General features: G+C 31.3%; 3 protein-coding genes and 1 long non-coding RNA gene across 4 annotated transcripts; 1 reads left to right on the top strand and 3 right to left on the bottom strand.

Moving 5' to 3' along the window:
* Positions 1-1,992: 1,992 nt before the first annotated feature.
* Positions 1,993-2,727, bottom strand: LOC127104872 (uncharacterized). The gene is made up of 2 exons (XM_051042017.1): positions 2,483-2,727; positions 1,993-2,380 (listed from the first exon to the last, which is right to left on the bottom strand). The coding sequence occupies exons 1-2, from the start codon at positions 2,725-2,727 to the stop codon at positions 1,993-1,995; spliced, it is 633 nt and encodes a 210-aa protein (XP_050897974.1).
* A 308-nt stretch (positions 2,728-3,035) lies between these two features.
* LOC127107147 (uncharacterized) lies at positions 3,036-6,832 on the bottom strand. The gene is made up of 3 exons (XR_007795639.1): positions 6,764-6,832; positions 6,538-6,651; positions 3,036-3,271 (listed from the first exon to the last, which is right to left on the bottom strand). It is a non-coding gene; the product is annotated as an uncharacterized LOC127107147 (long non-coding RNA).
* A 1,555-nt stretch (positions 6,833-8,387) lies between these two features.
* On the top strand, positions 8,388-11,767 carry LOC127107146 (uncharacterized). The gene is made up of 5 exons (XM_051044424.1): positions 8,388-8,481; positions 8,871-9,545; positions 9,648-9,776; positions 10,174-10,515; positions 10,596-11,767. The coding sequence occupies exons 2-5, from the start codon at positions 9,354-9,356 to the stop codon at positions 11,154-11,156; spliced, it is 1,224 nt and encodes a 407-aa protein (XP_050900381.1). The 5' UTR covers positions 8,388-8,481; positions 8,871-9,353; the 3' UTR covers positions 11,157-11,767.
* Positions 11,768-12,159: 392 nt separating this feature from the next.
* On the bottom strand, positions 12,160-14,137 carry LOC127107145 (uncharacterized). The gene is made up of 3 exons (XM_051044423.1): positions 13,993-14,137; positions 13,572-13,721; positions 12,160-12,822 (listed from the first exon to the last, which is right to left on the bottom strand). The coding sequence occupies exons 2-3, from the start codon at positions 13,717-13,719 to the stop codon at positions 12,560-12,562; spliced, it is 411 nt and encodes a 136-aa protein (XP_050900380.1). The 5' UTR covers positions 13,720-13,721; positions 13,993-14,137; the 3' UTR covers positions 12,160-12,559.
* Between the last annotated feature and the right edge of the window lie 9,241 nt (positions 14,138-23,378).

Below are 23,378 nucleotides of genomic sequence, written 5' to 3'. Positions count from 1 at the left end.
ATGTGGGGAATTATGATATGAATATAATAACTAAAGCTTTTAGGGAGAAAGAAAAGATACTTAGAACATAGTTGTTCTTGAACACACAAAGAGGTTTATTTGTGATTGCTTGATGAAACTATGTTACAAGAGATCTCCTTTTATAGGCAGGGAGGAGCATAAAGGACAAAAGCAACAATATTTACAAGCATGTCATTATAGAAATGTCTTTTTCAAAAGTCTGACACCCTTATCTCTAATGCATGCATATTGGAATTGCTTTTACACAAAAAGACGAGAAAACACTATTCATAGGCATGCTTATGGCATATAAGGGACACTTGTCACCTAGTATTTGAAAATGGGTTCATGAGATGGGGACATATTTTGATCGGATAAGTTCTCATCAAAAAAGCAATCTCCAAAACGTGATAACTCATGTTGCTAGATGTCATCCATCATGTAAGCGTGATCCATCAATTTTCTATTAACTTCTTCCACAAGTCCTTCTTAGAATTCAACTTCCATTGGAGAATTTGGATTCTGTTGTGTGGCTTGTGTTGAGCTTTCTCCAACTTCTGGTCTTCTGAATTTTTCATGACTTATACAAGTTGTACTATCATCAAGGTTCTTTAGGTCATAAAGATTGATGCAGTTGACATATTCCATTAAATCCCTTGTGATTTTTAGGCTGGGAGAATAATCATCAATTGTTTCCCATAAGTGAACATAACTCTTACAATTAAGTAACCTTGTTGCGGGATCTGTCTGATAAGGCATGTGTAGAAAGAAAACAGATTTGAGTTTGCTAATAGCTTCTAAGGCTAATCTTCTCTCTTTGACCTCGTCTATGACTGGTTTTAATTTATTTCTCCACCATTGTAATGGAGAATACCATTCAAGAGTAGTCCAAATTAAGGACTTGTGGTTCCCGGGATTCATTATGTGTTGATACATAGCTTCAGTGGGAATAAGAACAGGCATAAAATACAATACGGTGGCACACCAGATATACCATAAATGGTTTTTTGTGAATTTGACATTTGGGTTTATTAAAATTGGTATGAGGAAAGGTGTGTCAGGGAAATAAGGAGTATGTTCCGGGAGTTTATTCCTTATGATTTTTGTCATGTAATTAAAGAGATTATTTCTGGCATACTGTTTGAGTTGGGATGGTGAAGAGGAGATTGTTATTCCTAGAGGAAGATTCTTGGTTGTGGATGCATGAGCTGGTAGTGGTCTGACCATAAGAATCAAAGGGAAAGTGTGTTTGACTGTGATGATCTGGACAGGTTTCATAGGTCGGGATATTAGATCCGGAATCACATATTGGGTTCCTTTGATATGTTTTACAGAGAAATCATATCTAAAAAACCTATCTTTGAGGCGAAGGGTTTGAGGATCGGGTGGCATCTTACTTTTGAGTTCAAGGATCTTGGGAAAAGATGAATTATCCATCTGGACTTCAAACTGGTAGCCTCTTAGGTAGAAGTCAAACTTTTGAATTCCCATCTTTACGGCGAGAGCTTCTTTGTAAGTGGTGTGATAGTGTTTTTCAGCTTATTTAAATTGGCCGATGGCATGACCATAATAGTATATTTTCCCCTCAAGTTCTTCTATCAAAACTACTCCCCAATAGTGATCACTGACATCGGTCTGCAGAATTTTTTTCCCATTTCCAAGGATTTTTAGGGCAGGTGGAGTTTGTGCGATCTTCTTCAAGGCTTTTACTGCTTCAGTTTCCATTGTTCCCCGTGGTGGTGGTTTTTTCTTTAACATTTGTGATAGAGGGCTTGTGTATTTCGCCAGTCTTGGAAGGAAATCTCTGATATAATTAATTATACCAAGAAATTGTTGGATTTGCTTAACAGTAAAATTTTCATCATGAAAATTTAACAGTTCCTGAGCAATATGAGGTTGGGGTTGATATTTCCCTTGGGAGAAATGCATCCCTAAAAAATCAATCTCTATTTGGCCCAATTGACTTTTCTTTTCAGAGAGCATCATTCCATGCTATTGGGTTGTTTGAAGGAATCGACCCAATAATTGTTTATGGGTCTTTTCATCTTTTGAGAACAATAGCACATCATCAATATAGATGAGGATAGCCCTTGCCTTGCTATCCTCTTCATAAATCCTGCATTTGTTTACTAGTTCTGAAAACCATTGTATCTGCTGGTAGCCTATAAATTGTTTGATCTCCGGTCTTAGCCCATTCTCAAACTTCAAGCATTTGGAATGTTCAGCCTCCACTGCATTGTAATGAGGACAAAATCTTGATAGCTCCTCAAACTTTGCCGCATACGCAGCCACCGACATAGTCCCCTGTTTCAGTTCTAGGAATTCAATCTCTTTCTTGTTACGGACGTCAGCTGGAAAATACTTCCCTAAGAACTCATTCCTGAAAATTTCCCAAGTGATTTCAGTTCCCGCAGCCTCCAACCTCTGTCGAGCATTATCCTACCAGTATTCAGCTTCTTCGGCCAGCATATGAGAAGCTAACCTGACCTTCTGTTCATCAATACACTCCATGACTCTGAAAATCTTTTCAATTCCTTGTAGCCAATTCAGTGCACCATCTGGATCATACATCCCCTTGAAGCTAGGTGGATTGCTCCTTAGGAACCTGTCGAGTCTGCGTTCATTAGGTCCCCCCTGCTGCCCTTGGATAACCGCATTAGCCTGTGCTAGTGTTTGTGCTACTGTTGTCATAGCGTTAGCAATTGCTGCATCGTTTCTCCCTGCCATTTCTTATCCTCCTACGCTCAAAGTAAACAAACAATTATTAGAGTTAGGCATCTATAGTGTCCTTATCACACATATAGCCCAAAGGGTAAAAACATCGTAAGGGAAATCCTAGGCCGGCTGGACCGACCTGCTCTGATACCAACTATGCAACACCCTAAACCCGATATTTTTTTTAAAATACAACATATAAGCAACACAGTTTAGGATGCTACCGACTTTCAACATTTTTAATGAGACCATTAGAAGGATAAGAGATAATTAATGCAATGGAAAATAGATTCATCATTCATCATGACCAATAAACATCCTTGTTTTTGGAACTTATTAAACCAAAGAGAAAATCATAACTAGGAGACTCATAGTTCTCGAGTTCCATAAGAAAAACAGAAGAAAAAAAACAACTGAATGTCAACCCTAACCCGTAGTGTTACAGAATCAGAGTAGCGCATTGCTAAGCAATTAAACAAGAACTAAATAAATAGATAGGGAGAAGAAAATCTCCATTGCCACCTCCTAACGATCACAGCAGCTAAGACTCCTCGTCCTGAGTATTTGTACCCCCAATGAGTACAGATACCATCAACATATAACAAACAAAGGGTCAGAAAACACAACATATTAACATTTGGAATTACATTGGTTATAACAATAAAATAATTACGTCATCATTGTTCGTCATTCTTCATTGCATTCACATATCATCAACAAGTTATTTAAAGTAATCTTATAAACATCACACACACACACACATCATTTGCACCTATACAGACCCATACTCATGGAAACTTCTCCACAACTATAACACATACACCCCTTTATCATATAGCACATACAGATCCTAACTTTACCTATATGCCAGACGACACACCCTACGACCTATATGCATGCCGGTACCGAATCCTATCGTCATCATAATATATGTCAGAGTTATGTTACCAATCATATATTCATCATCATCATTCGTCATTCGTCGTCATGCAATATGTTATGATGCATGAACCTCTACTAACATCATACAAACACATTCCCAAGCAGGCATGTAATCCTTATAATCCACGTCATTTTAATTATCATATAACAATAGTTTTTCGTCATTCATCATTCGTCATCCGTCAATCGTCATTCATCTTTCATCATTCGTCTTTTATATTCTTCTTTAATGTATGGTACACCATTCGTCATTTTAGATTAGTTCGTCTTATTCTCATATCTTATACACCCTAATATCTCATATTCCCTCTACTAGGCTCATTACGTTTTCTTAAGTCTCATTCCTCAAGCTTTATCATTTAGTATCTTGTTTATTTCCTCACGAGTTCTATACATCCTACCTAATTTATCTAACTCATCATCCTACCTTTAGACTTCTCCTTTAACCCTATCCATTATCTAAGATTCCATACGAATCTCTCAATTATCAAAATTTTCACCTATCGGTACCTCAATCCTTCAAGCATAATCTCACCATCTCGGTCAATATTATCATATCGTCATCTTAGTGGAGTACCATTAATCTATCGATATTATTAAGTCCATCATTATTAATAAGACCATCAACATTCTTTTTACTATAACTCACTCTATATAAGCCTCCGCAAAATATTGAATCATATATAACATAATAAACACCAAAATAGAATACTTATATCACATTTTCAAGTAAAGGATATCATAATGAATATAAATAAACATTATCTAAAGCATGTTACTACAAACACACATAAGAATATATAATTATTTATAAAAATTATCATATTATCGAACAGACCCTCGATGGCCTAAACTCCAGTTAGTTTCACTCCGAAGAGTCACTAAATGGCTTTAGTTATCGCTGGTTATTCAACCTCTTGTAGGGCGTAGGTCACTCTATGCATATTAAATGAACTATTTTACGCTAACCATCCCGGTGAGTACTGGATCTTCCCCCACCTGATAATAATCTCGATCAAGCTCCAAGCTCTCCGGACAACCTTGACCCTCGAACAAAGCACTCAAAATCTTCTATACGAACAGTGGCCCAAACTAGGATCTAACTAGAAACTTTATATTCTCTAGTATGGGAGAACTAAATTAATGGAAGGTTCAAGTTTGAAGGTTTTATGTAAGGCTATATGAGGTATTGTTTATGGAGATATATGATTATGATTGTTTCTTGCTAATGGGATGCATGATGTACGGGTTACTTCATGGAGAGTATAAAACAAGGGTAATTATCTATGAGCTTAACATGCACACACATGATATATATATATATATATATATATATATATATATATATATATATATATATATATATATATATATATATATATATATATATATATATATATATATATATATATATATATATATATATATATATATATATATATATATATATGAGATGGAGTGAAGCCTTTAGTTCATAGTAAAAACGTGTTTATCATATGAATCCGTTCTTATTTATTCAAAATTCAAACAATAGAGGTTGGTGTGAATGAAGATAGCTGTATGACTTTGAATGAGAAAACTACATATGGGTATTTCCAAAGAAGGAGAATATTTTACCGTCCAAAGAGAATTAATAAAGAGTATAATATTACTTTTGGTTAATTGGTACACTGACCTACTTGACCTACTTGGTTAATTGAAGTATATTATTACTTTTGAATAAAAATTCTTCTACAGTCCACGTCAATTGAATGCCAAAATGAGTTACATGTCCACTTAATTTTTTGTACTATCATCACATTAAACATGTGTTTCGGAACACTTGCACCGTCCATACAGATTCACATGAAAGATAAGTTATTAAAACTCCAATACTATCCACATATGCATGCCATCCTTTTATTAACTATTAGCTTATAATATAATATATTAAACCTAAAAAAAAGGCATTTGATTTTGCATGGTACGTAGAAACAAATAGAATCACATTGCATGCCCACTTTATCTTATATAAATATAAAAACACACACATTACATATTAACAATATTCTTATTATTATTTTTATTTTCTTAATTAATATAAAAAAAAAATTATATAAGATTTTTTCCTTACCACATAATTAAAATAGCTCGTCATATAAATTTCACCTTAATCCTAAATAAATCTTTTTATTTCACTTAAACACCAACATCATAAAAATAATAATTATATCATCTTCTTTGGTTAAACGAATATAATTATTGGGGAGTTACACTAAGGATATTTTCAAATCTGGAAAGGAGACTGAGATGTGACGAAAAACTTGAAGAAAGTAACCGCAACGAAAAACTTGAAGAAAGTAACAGCTTGCAGCAGCTTCCATCAGATGTGGAGAAGTTATCTCATAAACTCGCTGATCATCACAAAAATAAAAAAAATTCTCTTCAACAAGTTGATGATTATCTCGAATATTTTTTTAATGGATCTGAGAAAAAAAGCAAATGGCTGAAGCTCAAACATGGTTATTCTTGGGAGAGGACGACCAGATTGATTATCATAAAAATAAACGTTTCACTTCTTCTAACTTTTATTTATTTATTTATTTAATTAAAAGAAAGGACATAACTTTTATTTATTTATTTAATTAAAAGAAAGGACATAGCTTTTATTTGTTTGCTGCTAAGTTGTGTTTTGGAATGATACATAATTGTGTATCCACACACTTGACATGTTGTTTCATAAGTTAGTTTATATAATATATACTTTGATATGTGCTTGTTGTTTCATTGAGAAACACTAATTTCTTCAATATAGTTCAAAGAGGAGAAAACCCAAACAAATATGAAACAAGAAATTGGTAACAAAGGGAATCTGAGAGAAATAAAGAGATTATCGCTTACCTAAAAGCTTCACGAGAGAATCGACGAGAGATTCAGAGAGGAACAGACCCACGAGCGTGATGTGCTTGGAGACTGAGAGACGAAGCTTGAAGACTGTGATCGTGCTTTGCGAAGCTTGAAGACGGAGTGAAAATAAAATAAAAAAGTCAGTTCAAAATCATTCATAAAAAAATAAATAATAAAAAACAAAATATCAATATGGATATTGGATTTGTGAATCGGGTACCGATTTTCTTAAGAAACTAGTATAATAGCCGTGCGTTCGTACGGGTAATGGCGTTGCCGTGATTTTTTTAATGATAGGATGACATTTTCGTAAGTAGAAATAATGATTAATGTTACTTATATAATTTATTTTTATTTACACTTTTTCTATTAATATAGTGCAAAAAAATATTTAAGTAATAATATTTAGTTTTTTTCTACCACGTCATCACCTTTAACCTCATCATCACCTTTAACCTCATCATCATCCTCACTTAACACTAGAGTTTCATCAGTTTTAAACGGCACTGTTTTAGCTTTAACTATGTTCCTGGAGGGCCGAAGGACACCAGCATTCTCGCATCGTACAAAGCCCATATTGCGAGATATGTATACAAAGGTTACGTAAGTTTATTATTTAATTGTTACGATATAAATATTTTTCGCAATGCTATTTAAGTTACTTAATTATGCAATTGGTATTTATTTAATGTTATTTGTATATATTTTTTTTCTTCTTTTTGCAGCATCGTTTGCAACTTGTCCCTGTCAGCCACGGGAAAAAGATGAGGGAGTTGGCTGCATTAGTGCCGGATGAGCAGTGGTTTAGGGATCGTGTGCAAGCGACCGGGTTGGCAGACCTCGCCAAGATAGGGTATGAACATCTAGATCCTTGTCTGATATCCGTATTTGCTGAGAGGTGACACGCAGATACCTCCACATTCCGTTTGCCTGTCGGGGAGGTCACAGTGACACTAGATGACGTGTCGTGTCTGTTGCATATCCCCATCACCGGCCGTCTGCTTGACCACGACGCATTAACTAAAGATGAGGGTCAAAGTGTGCTGATTAACCTTCTTGGAGCACAACCTGGTGAGGCACATGCGGAGGTCCATAGGTTCTTGCATTAATGCAATAACTTCTTGTTTCTCAAGATTTGAGTATAGCAACTCAGAGAGCTTGTATTTGGGTAGGAAGTAAGAGAAATAGAAGGTTGACTTGTATTTCAAACAATGAGATCCGGGTGGATGTTGTCTTGTTAATTGGGTGAGTCTACTTGTTACAGTAAATTTTTACTGCACACAAATTTTACAATTGATTTGTTAAAAAAATGAGTTTTGGAGTGTGTGTTCGCTTAACGAAAACAAAAAATTTTAAAAAATATTTTCATCAAATTTTTGCAACAAAATTAAATAGTTAGTAAAACAATAATAACATGCATATATTTGTACATTAAAGTCTAAATTATTATTTCTAACAACAAAAAAAATCTCTAATTTTCTATTTCAAAAATATTCAATAATTTTAAAATAGAAATTTATATATATATATATATATATATATATATATATATTGATCAAAATTACAAGTGTTTGTTAATTTTTTTTTTAAAAAAATTGAATTTTTAGCCCGATTTGATTTGATTTGTTACTTTGACGGAGGAATGTGGTTGGAATTGGATTTTCAATTGGTATATGTTTTTTGTTGTGTGTATTGATTCTGAGTTTGTTAGAGTGATCAATTAAATTATACTTAGATGTGATTAATGAATTTGAGTTTGTTAGAGTGATCAATTAAATTAGGGTTTATGTGATTCTGATTAATTTGTATTTGTATGAATGTGCTTAAAATTTAGTTTTTTTTAATTGGTTTTTTAATTGGGTTTTGACTTTGTGTGTGTTTCTGTAGTGGTGATAATTTGGTGCAAGAGGCTCCTCTTCAATGGCAATGTCAACAAAGGTATGATATTACAAATTACAATGTAAAAAGCTATGATGTTAATAGCGGCGCTATAGCGTGGCGTCAGACCACCTCTCCGCTATGCTATAAGGCCGTTTTCCGCTATTTAGAGAAGCGGAAATAGCGTCCGCTATTTGCAGGATAATAGCGGCGGCGTAGCGGATCGGTAGCGCTATTTGGCTGCTTTTGCGTTTTGGATGGAAAAAATTGATAAAAACCCTTATTTGGAAATAAGTCATAAAGTGAGCGGCCGCTATTTGCAGGATAAAAACCCGCTGTGTGTTTAGTATTTATATATGTTGTTGGAATTTATGTTTAATTTTGAGAGTCGGCGTTACGCGCCATATTGGAGAAAGTTCCGCAGTTTATTTTGTTAATTTTTTTTGTAGGATACAAAAACGAGTCAGCCTGTTAAGCTATGTGCAAGCTTACAAACACTCGTGTGTCTGACCCGTAACTTAACTCCTGAAAAAAAGACTCTGATGAGCAACTCTGTTTTCAGAGGTTTCTTAGAAATAGAAAATGATAGAGAAAGTTCTGCTACATTGATTTCCAGTTTCTGTGACATTTATGAACCGACAACAAAAGTTTTTGTGTTTAACAACTATGTTTCCTTTTCTTTTTTGTGTTAAAGAGGTAGCGTATGTTATTGGTATGGAAAATACCAGAACTAGTAGTTTAGCAATCTCTCATCAAGGAAAATTTCCTCAATTTATCTTTGACTTGAAAAAAGAGTTGAACTTGCCAGAATCAAAAAAATTAAAAACATCAGATGTTAAAACTATTTTAGAACAAATGGACATAACAGACGAGCAAAGCAAAACAAATTTCAAAAAACTTCTTTCTTTCTTTTTGATTGAACTCATTTTACTATGCCCCCGAATCCGAAAGTGCCGCGTTCATCGTCTTGGGCAATGGTAGATAACTTAGACGCCTTAGGAAATGTTAATTGGCCGAAAGTTATCTTTGATAATCTTCATGCCTCATTCGCGAAACTTAAGAATTTGAAGGATGCGCCGGGTAAGGTGCAACACTTCTTTAGCGGGTTCGCTCCAATTTTTGAGGTAATTCGTTTAAGTTCAATGTCCATTTTTATTTTTTTTATATCTGATATTTCTCATCAATTTTTTTCTGCTATTGATAATATATGTTAACATCATTGTTAGGCAATTGTATTTAGTAGAATACAATCCTTAGCGCCAATGCCAGACCTTGCTTTTATCCATCCTCCCATCCAAAGCTACAAAAGTAAAAGGATCGGTTGGAGGCTGTTGAAAATGATCGAAGCCTCAGAGGTACTATTATAAAATTATTTTTTATGTTATCATAGAAGGACAAGAAAAGATGTTATCATTGTATCAACTGTTCGATCTCGTTTCAGTTTAAGTTTCTTAGGTCTATCATGTTGCTGTTTTTTTTTCCCGAACAAGCAACATGTTGCTGTTGTTATTGCTGCTGCCTTGGACTCAAAGTCATGTGCCCATGCCAATGTTTAGTATTTTTCTTCTATTTCTTATTGTAATCGTTATTCCATTTCCTCAGTATTCTACTTTGCCGAATTCCTTTATACTGTTGTCATCATTATTCAGCTGTAGCACCATTGATGCCATAGTATTTATATAGTCAGTTTGTCTGTTTAGCTTTATAATTAAGGTTAGCAACGAAATCAAATTTTTTTCTTATTTTTTTTAGATAACGGCTTGTCCATGGTGTGAACATGGAGTAGAGGTTGATACTGTGGTGGATGACATTTCGACTAATGCTGTGGTGGATGACATTTCGGCTTCAGATGCTGTGGTGGATGACAGTTCGACTAATGCTGTGGTGGATGACATTTCGGCTTCGGCTTCAGGGGAGCAGGATTGTTCGGCGGACGGCAATTTGGCTTCCGTGACGAAGGAGGGGTATGATAAGTTGGTGTTGGATGTAGTCTCCCTGTCCATTGGTGATGCTTCGGCTTCTGCTGTGCCTCCACCTATGAAGCAGATACAAGAACCCCGAAGGAAGTCGGAAAGAATCAAGAGACGACCTGCTGTATGTAATTTCAAGCTTGTATGTAATTTGGCAATAGGTATTTCACTAATTTAATCTACGTTTTGTTTTCTTCTTTGCAGAATATGCAGCAGCAGGTTGTTGGGGATAGGGATCTGAATGAAGAACAACTTTTTAATCAGCTGTTCAAAGCTAGACTTGGACATCCTCCATATGACAAATACGAAAGTTGGTATGATATTGCCTTATGGGAGGAAATTGTGAAAGAATTGGGAAGTCGTAGTCTATTTCACAATCCCACGATAACCGACGTGTTGAAAGTTGTCATCAAATATTATAAGGAGTATAAAAGTGACCCTGAATTGATTCAAAAGTGGTTGAGTCATTCTCTCAGGCTCAATATTCGTCATGTGTTTGACTCCTTTACTGACAAATATGGCTCTCTAACATTTGATGCCCTTGAAACAGTGCACTCTAGAGTTAGGCCGCAAAGTAGTCTGAGTGGTGAAATCATAGAGTACAAAAATGATGCCCAGGCGTTGGAAGAACTCCTTAAGGTTTGTGAGGAGAAGGCGAGAAGGATACTTCCCTCCACATCAGATAGAATGGGAATTAGAGAGTATAGGAAGGAGAGGGGTTTTGCGGGGCCTGTAGAGGGGTTTGACTGCTCTAGGAATTACTGATGATGAGAAGGCTTGGTTACTCCAAAAATTTAATTCAGACTCTGTTGAATATTTATCTTTGGCAAATCAGCCTCTTCAAACAAGACTCAATTTTTTTCGGAGAATTCTTCAACATGCTGATATTACTATACATGAAACCGAATGTTCCAGCCACCAGTCCTCCACTGCTAAGTCTTCGAAGATAACCATGGACTGTACGAACCACCATTAAGTAAAATCTCAGATGATAAACAGGGATTGCATCCACAACCAGCATGAAGAGGGATATCTAGTCCAATTGATTGAAGTTTCCTAAGTGTGGATTTTCCCTTAGATGCCTTTTGAATATGCAACTACCCATAGAGGACAAAAACTCACAGTTTTAAGATGGTAGTGGTTAATGAGTGTGCTATATTAGCAAAATAGTGTTTTCTATTTCTAACTCTGTTGTTCTTTATGTATATTTATATGTATGATATATGTATTTGAAATTTGAGGAGACATTCTATGATACATGGACTTGTGATGTGATATGACAGTTCTAAGAATGAGAGTTTCATGATATAAGAAAAGGAAAGTGTTTTGTATTTGTATTGTTTAGAGAATAACTAGATTTCTTTGATTGTCATAGGAGCTGCTCTCTTTCAAAAACTTAGGTCAACCTCATATTGGTTTTCTTTGTTGTTTTTTATGAGCCGTTTTACTGCATAAGCAAATTACTGTTTTCTGTCATATTAATTGTTGTATAATATTTTTATAGTATTGTTGCAATCTAACTGTTGTGATATTTGCAATTTGAGCATAAATCTGTTCTTTTGTGATTTGCGCATAAATCTGTTCTGTTGTGATTTGTGCATATCTTGAGTATAATTACTGGTGTTTTTAAAACAGTGCAAGCTTAATTAATATTTTTCAAAACATTGATATAAAAAATATTAAAACAAATGGGCATAATCATGAGAAACATTCGATAATGCCATAAGCCAGACTCCATGTTATTCGTATCAAATAATAGCATGAGCCATTAAACCAGTAACATCAAGTTCATAATTGCAAGAAAGTTAAAAAACCAAGGTTCAGATGTTTGCTCTGTTCAAAACAAGAAGCCATACGTTTACAAGCAAAATTCCTTCTGATGATCAATCAGTTCCCACCATCAGAGCAATTAACAATTTATATAAGCATTTTCCTTTCATTGTTATGAAATTTGGAAATTTCATTGAAGGCAATAATAACATCACTTCCCTACAAATAAAAACCTTCACTTCTTCATACTTGCACAAATTCTATCATCAGAAGTATAGCTTAGTCCAAACCAAAATGTAGTGAAAAAAAACTACCGTGCAAGCATATGGTGTCAGTATTAAACATACAAATACAAATGACAGGGATTTGCCTTCTTCATACTTGAACAACTCCTTGAGTCACCCAGGACCAACTTTAGGAATATCATAGTGCTCGCTCATGTTTGCGAGATATTGATTGAAATCCTGAATCCTATCGCGGTGAGATTTGTTAGAAATCTTGGCCAATCTATGAACATCAAGTTGCTCCCTCTGTTCTATGTACCGCCTCTCTGCTGGTGTAAGATGATCATCATAATGAGCAGGCTTCTCTTCCCCGTTCAATTCACCCCCATCATTTACTTCTTCGTCATTAGGATCTTTAGCTTGTTCCGTACTTCCACCTACATCAAATACATAAAGCACCAAGTATAAGTATATATATTGCACATTTTATGGTGAGTACAACATAAAAAATACGTAATTGCGAACCAAAAAGAACTGTGACTACCTAAGCAGTTCAAAAATCAATTGCACAACAGTTCCCAGTTTGCTAAAACCCAAAAGTTTCTGAAAATGATCTTTATTGTTGATTATAGCCATAAAACAATGTCCCTTGTCCCTTATAATTTTCAGTAAAAAAAACTCATATTCAACATGAAAAGTAAACTAATTCAAAATTCAGAGTTTCATTATATTATTTTCACCCTGATACTGATTTACTTAAATCAAATCACGTAGACAACAATCGCATATTCTTCCAAAATCCATTCATATTCTCATCATCGTTTTTTTGGCCAAAGGCAAAACATTTTACATAACAAATAACTAGTCGCATTAAGACATTCATTAAAGTTCACACATTGGAATCAATTTCATAAACCAACAACAACCAAGCCTTATCCCATTAAGTGAAGTCGGCTACATAAATCAACTTTCGCCATAATACTCTATCCAAGACCATGTTTCTATCCAAATCGTCCATCTCGATTGCATGAAAATATGCCATACATCAAATACAACCACTTTGACATTAATTGATAAAAGAAAAACATAGCATGCTGAAGAATCCAAAACCCTAAAGCTGTTTTAATTCTTCTTGTTAGGTTATATAGTTATGAACATGTGCGCGGACACGGAGATAGATACTAACCTGCTGAAATTTCATCTTCAGTTGGTTGCAAAAACTGTTGTTGATTTCTTTTATTCTTCTTTTTCTTCTTCTTGATTCCACCGGCAACATCCAATGCTTTTCCCTTCAGCTTCAGTTTACCACCAACAACATTCTCATACGCCGACATCTCTGCGAATCAAAATTGAGCATTAATGTTTAGGGCAGTTATAACAAAAACCCTAAAAATGTGAATAAGCATCGGAGAACATCGATCTGATAATTAGGGTTTATAGAAATCACGGGAACATTGTTTGGGAAAACCATCGAATCTATCGATTAGAGAAATCAGATATACGAAACAAACAAGAAGAAATATTAAGAAAAAGAATAGATAATTTAGAGTGAAAAAATTGATTTGAATTTGAAATTAAGAAATGAAAGAGTATGAGAAAATCGAAACCTTGAAACACAGAGCGCCAATCACACGATCTTCAATTCATATTCTTTCTTTGCAAAGCTTCGATTAAAATCAATTTAACTACATCCCCGACACAATTTATTTACAAATATTCCCAAAATACCCTCATGCCTTATAACTCCATTTTAAAAACAATTTTTTTTTTATCTTTAATTTTAATTATTTTTATGTTTTAGTCATGTAGCATTAGAAGATACTTAAGTTCTATCAACAAAATTAAATTTACCAATCTCAAAGTCAAACAAATAGATAGTTGAAATATCATTTTCTTTAGAAAATTATTGCACACAAATGTAATATCTATTAAAAGAATTTATTTTTCTGACTAATGTTAATATGTGCCCCAATGATATAAGTTAATAATATATTTATAGAAATATTCTTTTGAAATGCGTGTATTTGATTTTTTAAAATTTAAAATTTTGTTTTATTCAACATAATTTTTTTAATAGTAGTAACCTTACCTTGTGCCCTTGGGACACAAGTTAGCAAAACCCTATTTTTGTACCCTTAAAACTTTAAAACACTTTATTTGTTAAAAAAAAATATTTTCGAGTTCTAAAATCTAGAATGTCTTTTTAAACCTCTCAAATTCTAAAATTTGAACGTGTTTATTATAGTGAACAAACACAAATGAACATAGACACCTCATTAAATAAATGAAATTTAAGAACATGTTACATGTTAAATACTAAAAATAAGTTGTGAATAATTAAAATCATAAATTAAATACATAGATAATTATAAAAGATATAGTTATTTTTTGAGGGGTGAAAATATGCTATACTAACTAAAAGAGCTTTACGACTTAGCATACACAACTCACATCAAGTTAAACTTTTTTTTTTGAATAGATAAGATTTGAGATTAATTACTATACACGGTCAGTGTAAAAAAATTTATACTGTCGATTTATCACCATCATCCGTTTGCATTACTTTATAAATTTTTAAAATATTCAAACTTATTTTAGTATCCAACGTATAGAATTAAATGACGGTGTAAAATCTTTTTACACTGTCGATGTATTTCAATTAAATCCATAAGATTTAGATTTTACGACTATCAACCAAGTCATTTTAAGTAAATATGAATAACTTTATTATTATTAGTATGTTGAATTTTATACTTTTAATTAAAATACAAAAATAAAATTTAGTTATCTTGAAGAAATTATGAAACTAAGTTGAAAAAATCTTATGTAAAATGTCATAAGTTGTTGTTATAAGTTGTTTTCATAAGTTCTCTCAAACAAATAATATCACAAAACTTGCTAATAGGTAAACTCAAATGAGTCAATGAAAACATACATTTAGTCTCATTGATCTTTTAATTTGTTAGTCTATTTAACATTAGTTGAATTGCTTATTTACAAATGTTCAAATGAACTAGGCTTTTAAGTAGGCTAGTAGCCCAATCAAATCTTTGGAAAGACTAGGCTCAGACCTGAAATACAAGCCATGCTTAGACTTTGAATTTTTAGCAGGGCAGACTCGGGCTTGCCATAGTCTAGAACCATCAAATCTATTCTCACCCCTTGTTACTTCATCTGATTCAACCATGCACGACATGATTTCATCAAATATCCTAGGACGAATCAAGTTGACCAGATAACACAAATGAATCTGATCAAGGTATCATCTAACTCAAGCATTCCCTTGATATTATATTGGTCAAATATTATGAACAAGATTCTCGCATCATTGTCATTTTTGAAGTTGCATGTTGGTGAACCAAACATGTCCATCATCGTCGATTGATGAACAAAGATAGTTAACACTAACCATCCTTCCTGACTCTTGTGTCATTGTGATTGAGACAATGATTTATTTGGTCTAGTTGATCATTCAAATCAGACAATTTAATACCGACATTGATCTTGAACACATGGAAAGATGTCTCTTTGTTGTAGTAAACTCCAATTACATTAGAGTTTATTCTGACTGGATATGAGTAAGAGGAGTTCATTGGTTTCCATTATGAACTACAAATGATCCAAACACATCATTTTATCGATGTCACCGTGCATTTTAGTACACACAAATTGTTATTCCATTCCTCTCATAAAAAATGTTTATTTAAGCAATGTACGATTTAAAAAAATGATTAGATGTATTGATTTTAATGATAAAACTAATATCATTTATTAGTATACCCTTATTAATTATAAGTAATAGAGTGATTGAATAAAATGAAAGTTAATAAATAGGAGTATATTAGGAAAAATGATAATAAATATCGCATTAGTATTATAAAGAGACATTTATTTTGAAATAGAGAAAAAAATACAAGTACAACATTTTTTATGAGACAGGAAAGTAGTAAACAACTTAACAAAAATCTAAATTTTCGTATTCTAAAATCTAAACATGTTAAGCACCTCCACACATATTCTACAATTTGAATCTCTTTGGCACCCTCTTAACATTACTCAATTTGAAATAGTACATATTTTTGTGAATAACACCTTAAAATTATACCAACATAAACAATAACATAAAATAGTATTAAAATTAAAAAATTAACCAAAAATATCCAAAATTAATACATAACATAATTTGTAAAGCCGAAAGTGTGATTCAAAATATCGTATATAAAGTACAATCTAGACAATAACCAACCAAAGTAAGTAGACTAGACCATCCACAGTATCACTTAACTCACTTAACTGGTATAGGCATACTTGACCCAAGTGCCAAGCTACCCAAAATAGGGCTTTAGGCCTTAAATTTTGGGGGGAAAAGGCCTAAAAAATATAACTTAGTTACAAATATATAATATCACAACTTATGAACAATTATTCGGTTAACTTAGTTGTTCAAAATGAAGCTTCGTATAATTTATTTCTTGGGATAAAAATTTGGTTGTGCCAAAATTTTATTTTTCATCTTATTTTACAAGTCTTATGTTATTTTTATAAGACCTCAAAAAAATGTAATTTAGGTTTCTAAACATATTGGTCCGATCATCGGTCTATGTGGTTATCATTTCATCAGAAATTTGCTTAGTGTTGAAAAATTGATATTAAAAAATAAAAAGTGCTTAAATTTAAAATATGATTTGATTGTCTCCCAACAAACACTTGTTTTACATAATCAACTTTACGTACATTTTCATAAAATTCTAGGAGGATCGAAATGCATACCTTGGGCAAGCAAGGTGCTTAACTATAACTTTTGTGCCATTCTCTTGGATGATATCATTTAACCCTCGATGATCTTATCATTTTTCTTACGGGGGCTTCTGATTGATTAAGAAAGTTGTGGTTTGTTTGTGTCATTTCTCTTACCTTTATCAAACACATGAAATACGACCTTTTGACCATTTTTTCCCACATTTTCTGTTTACCCATGTCAATATTCATTTTTGCGATTTTTATGAATGGTTGTCCAAGAATCAGAGGATTTTCTGACTCCTCCAAGATATCCATTATCATAAAATCAATTGGGAAATAAAATATGTCCACTTCTTGAAATTGCGTTGTCAATAGCTGTTTTAATTTCGTTTAAATTAATCTACGTAATTTTGGTGTTTTACTTCATTTTTGGATATTTCTGGACTATCAATTTATATGTAATTTGACTATATCATTTTATTCTATTTTACTTTATCATTTTAATCGTTAATAATTTTTTCGTTTTATCGTAAAAATGTACTTTGAGTTATCCCTCTTACTCACTTAGATTGAAAGCATTATAAATTTTTTTTTGTGTCAGAGTAAATGGTCAAAGACAATCGTATATCTGTCTTAAATCACAAGAAAAAAATATTGAAACAATGAGTTTTTGATGTTTTGATTCAAATCAAGTACATGGTTGGATTGAATCAATAATTCAATGTGAAACTTAGATTTTGGTTATGCATTTGTGATTTGAATCAAGAAAGTTCTTGATTCAAATCATAAGACACTTTAACTCGAACCACAATCAGACATTACTTGAATAAGGATCATCTTTGGTTGTGTGACTCAAATCCTGAAATTGCTTGATTCAAATCTTGAATCAAATCAAATAATTCATTTACAAATTTTATCACCTTGATTCAATCATTCTTTTTTTTGATTAAAATCATAATTGTATGATCTAATTCGAATCACTTTTTATTTTTTCACTTATTTTTTTATAAATGTTATTTAGATAATGAATATTTTTTAGTCGTGTTAATGAATGTTGTATCAATTTGGATCATTATGAATCAATTTGTATCATTACAAATTAAATTGTATCATTATGAAGACTATTGATGAATGCTACCTTTTTTATAATTATCTTGAGTCTATTTGGACCTTTTTGAATTCAATTAATGAACTTATACAAAGCATGCACTAGTTAGGTTTAAAATGAAGTAGCTTATTTTTCCTTATGTCTGTGTTATTTATGTACGCAATTCTGAACTGATGCAAAACATGTTTTAATTTTTAAACAAAAGGAAAAATTACATATGTTTTTATATCATTGTTGTTTATTATCATTTCTTACACAAAATAAAAATAGACTATGTTCATATGTCAATTTTGTTTTTGACATAATACACAATTTTTGGATAATTTGACTCTAACACAATTTTTGATAGTAAATCAACTGACATTTTTTTTATCAATTGCATAATTAATGAATTATATTTCATTAACTCCATTTTATTCAAGTACAAACATAATATAAAAAAACTAGCATATTAACATTATTAAAATAAATTAGATATCGTCTCATTAAGACATCTCAGTTAGTAGTTGTGTAAGAAGTAAGGATGCAAATTCAAATCCGTGTCATCTCACTTATTCACCTTTAAAGGATGAATTCTAGCCAATAGACTACTTAACCCAAAAATAAAATTAGTCATCAAATTTACACAAACAACTTGTACATCAAAACAGTAAAAAACACCAAAACATAAATTCTTCCAAAATTTCTTCCACTTCATAGTGTTCTTGAGAGTCACGTCAAGTTCACCTAACTCTTCGGACTCTTTTTGTTTCAAATCTTCCTTCATATTAAACAAGTTTATTCACTTAATCTTCGTTTGCTTTTGTTAAAAATTTCAACCTCGTTTTTGTTTCATAATTAAATTATCTTTCTCATCTTCCACTTCTTCATATAACCAATCAAATTAACTACGACCAGTTTGAGTAAAACCTTGCATTAATTTAGAAAATAATTTCCCATAATTCAAAGTTACAGAACACATTCAGTTTTAAAAATATCCAATTTGTTGAAGGAATTTGGAAGGCAACCCATATAGTGTGGACATTTTCTGAATTGCTTTCCATAATTGATAATTGATGTTTCCCTTTGAAGCATGTCAATATCCCTACATTGACAACTTAGTCTACATTGCTACTTCGAGCTTGAGTAAATCTTCCAATTGGAACAATTACTTTCTTTGTGTTTACCATATTGTTTCGCAATGGAAGAAGAACGTGCATAACTCATTCATGTTCTTTGAATGAGATGAGAAGATAAAGAGAAGAACATGAATGTATCATTTATGATTATGACTAGAATTTGACAAGAAGGTGAAAAGAAGTGGATTGTAATGGAGGTTACAACGATTACAAAGAGAAAGAGGATTTAAGTTCTTAACCTAATTCAACATAGGGTTTAAAGCGTTCATGTGTATGGAAAAGAAAAAAAATGATGATGGTGATAACACATATGTCAAATTGATGTCATGGAGACTAAATTAAACTCAATTTGTGGACATTATCCTGCCAGAATTAAAATAGTCTTTTTAAAATTTATGTGACTAAAATAAACCATAAACCATACAAAACTAAAAAATTTATGAGATATATGAACCCCACTAGCTTTCTATTAGCAATCATTTTAAGGGTTGTATGCTTAATAAGTTAATATATCTTATAATGTTCTCATTTCCTTATATAATTTTTGCTTCTATTCCAATCTAAAATGTTTTCACTCTTCTTCGTTTATATTATTTTTGTACTATAATTAACTTAATTCATTTGATTATTAAAGTCTTTATAATTATATAACTCACGTATTTGATTAAAAAATGAGATTAATTACCGTACACGGTCAGAATAAAAAGATTTACACTGTTGTTTCATTATCATAATTCGTTTGTATTATTTTATATGTTTTCAAAATAAAAGTCAAACTTATTTTAATATCTAATGTTCAAAATTAATTGACGGTGTAAAATTATTTTATTCTATCAGTGTATTTTAATTAAATCCTTAAAAAAAATATGATTTTATAATATTTTTATTTTTTATGATTATATAATAAGTATGAATTGTTCATACTATCATACAATTTTAATGTAATTTAAATCATACAAAACTTAAGTATGTAAGAAGATCATACAATTCATTTTATATTTATTACTCTGGAATTCACCATTTAGATGTATTTAAATACTATTTATAAAATATGTGTATAAATATCTAAAGACTAAGATGTGTAGCATAAATAATTATAATAAAATTATATGATATTTATTAATTTTTTAATCAACTATTTAGTACAGCATTAATCTCTTTCTTTTTTATCAGATCATTATGTTCTTTTCTAAAATAAGTGTCCTTATGTGTTTCAATGTAATATTATTGTTATTATTATTATTTAAAAAAATACTTGAATTGGTACTATATAAAATTTTGAAGTTATACTACTATTTAATATACATTTAGAATGATCATTTATGAATAAGAGTCTACAAATAGCAATTTTTTATTTTCTCATAATATTTTATTACAAATAATTTGTTAATACTTATAAATCAATAACTCTTTTTAAAAACTAATTATCAGTAAAATTAATTTTATACAAGTGTAATATTTTCATATAAATTTTTGAAGTTATACAACTATTTAATATACATTTATAATGATCATTTATGAATAAGAGTCTACAAATAGCAATTTTTTATTTTCTCATAATAATTTATTAGAAATAATTTGTTAATACTTATAAATCAAGAACTTTTTTTAAAAACTAATTATCAGTAAAATTAATTTTATAAAGTGTAATATTTTCTAGTTTAGGTAAAATAATCTACAACAATATTTATTTGAAAATATAGAAAAACATCAATAAATTAATATAATTTTTAATTTATCCTTATATTCTCTAAGAAATTAATATATATATATATATATATATATATATATATATATATATATATATATATATATATATATATATATATATATATATATATATATATATATATATATATATAAACACATGCATCCTATAAAAATTTTAATGAAAAAAAGACTGCACACGATTAATTTTTCTCCTAAAATTATTTTGAAGATTATGTCTAATTTTGTACACTTGTGTTTTTATTGTCTCTAACAACTATGGCATAATTTGATAATATCTTTTGCTATGATTTTATGGTATATATAGTATATGATTGCAAACCACACAAAAATGAAATAATTCTCAAATTAACTCCTTTGCAACACCTACCTTTGACATATTTTGTTAAAAGAAGATTGAGACTAGGGATTCGTTGTTTGTTAAAAGGAAATGAAATAGCTTTGATCTACATACCTCTCAACTAAAAAGAATGACCACTTATTAGGTGGAAATTAGAGTCAACTAGTCTTTATAATAGTGACACATGACAATATCTACACTTCATTGTTTGTCTATAGCACTTTTTAAATAAGATTGTTGTTAACATAGTTGTCTATAGTTATCTTACTATAAAGACAAATGAGGTAAGAATATGTATATTTAATCTTTTATTAAAAAAATCCAAAGTTTTCTTTATGCTGAACATAATCCAAGTTTAATCAATAAAAGTAAAGCAAAATTTAGATTGCATTATCTTTAGTTATAATAATTTATTATACTTTATATTTTATTTCTTAATCATATATTTAATATTAGTGATAAAACTGCATGTTTTCTAACAAATAACATGTGTTTATATAAAAGTTGTTAAAATGATACACTTTTTTGAAATTTCTCCTTTGAAGAAGATTTGAAAGTTGAAACTTCAAAATAAGACAATTTTGAGTCTTGACCTCTCCTAAACTCCTTTAGATTTGGCCAAAGAAATTAGTAAAGGTTACTTCACAAATCTTAAAAGATCTTATACAAAACAAACTCTCTAAATTAAAGAAATTTGAAAATAAAAATATTCTTAGAAAAATATAGAAATTTTGAGAAAATTTTCTTGAATTTTTAGTTAGTGAAATATTTTAAAATCAAATGGAAGAGTGATGAAGTGACCGGAATAAAAAAAAGAGAGAAATAAATGAAATATTTTGTTCCAACATATAAAATTGGCTTTGTCTATCTTTTCTTTTTCTAATAGTAGCGGAAGCATTCAATGTAATGATATAAAAAGAAATTTAATTAAACCTTTTGAAGGGTTATCAGTTTGAGAGAGGAGAGATAAGCATATCTCGTATCCAATACCCAGGTTTGAGATTAAGCCAAACAAATGTGTCAAATAGAGGATTGAGCTATATTTGCTGGTGTTGGTGTTGCTAGTTGGTTAGAGGAAAATTATAGTTATATAAAGGATAAGGATAATGATAGAGAAGGATGGAGAGTTTTTCAATTAGAAACCGTAATTGTTTGGGAAGAGAGAAACAAAAGCAATATTTAATAGAAGAATGAATGGGATGCAAAGAAGAAAGAAATAGATGTTTTGAGCCACCTCCGTCGTTGGAGCCACCAAACGCCGACCTTCATGTGGTGGCTAACGAGATTCAAATAATCCAAGCAATTGTCGCCAAACTCTAACCCCCACTGGAACCGCCAAACGCGAATTCGCATACATAGATCTCTTCAAGCTCTGATCTCTAAAGAAAGAAAGAGGGTTCCATACGTTGCTCAAGTTTATATTTGACATAGACAATTTTTTGTCCCGAGGAAAGATTTGGTAGCAAGATATTTAATATCTCAACCATGAGGTCAAAGTTGTTTTTCAAGGGGTAGATATTGTTAGTTACTTGGTTTGGGTCTAAGCCTAACAAATGTGTCAAATAGAGGAATGAATTATATTTTTTGATGTGTCTAGTTGATTAGAGGGTAACGATAGTTATATAAAAGATAGAGATAGTAAGAGAGAAGGGCAGAGAGTTGTTCGGTTAGGAACTATAATGGTTTGGGCACTAAGGAGCTTAGCTCATGTTTTTCAAGGGGTAGATATTGTTAGTTACTTGGTTTGGGTCTAAGCCCAACAAATGTGTCAAATAGAGGAATGAATTATATTTTTTAAAGTGTCTAGTTGATTAGAGGATAACGATAATTATATAAAAGATAGGGGTAGTAAGAGAGAAGGGCGGAGAGTTGTTCGGTTAGGAACTATAATGGTTTGGGCACTGAGGAGCTTAGCTCCGAGATTGTAGAGATTCATCTTTTGTAGTAGTTACTATTTTT

This window comes from Lathyrus oleraceus, chromosome 7 (assembly GCF_024323335.1).
Source record: "Lathyrus oleraceus cultivar Zhongwan6 chromosome 7, CAAS_Psat_ZW6_1.0, whole genome shotgun sequence".
In the NCBI taxonomy this organism is placed as follows: Eukaryota; Viridiplantae; Streptophyta; class Magnoliopsida; order Fabales; family Fabaceae; genus Lathyrus; species Lathyrus oleraceus.
Note: the sequence above shows the minus strand (reverse complement) of the source record. Positions and strands in the feature narration are given on the sequence as shown.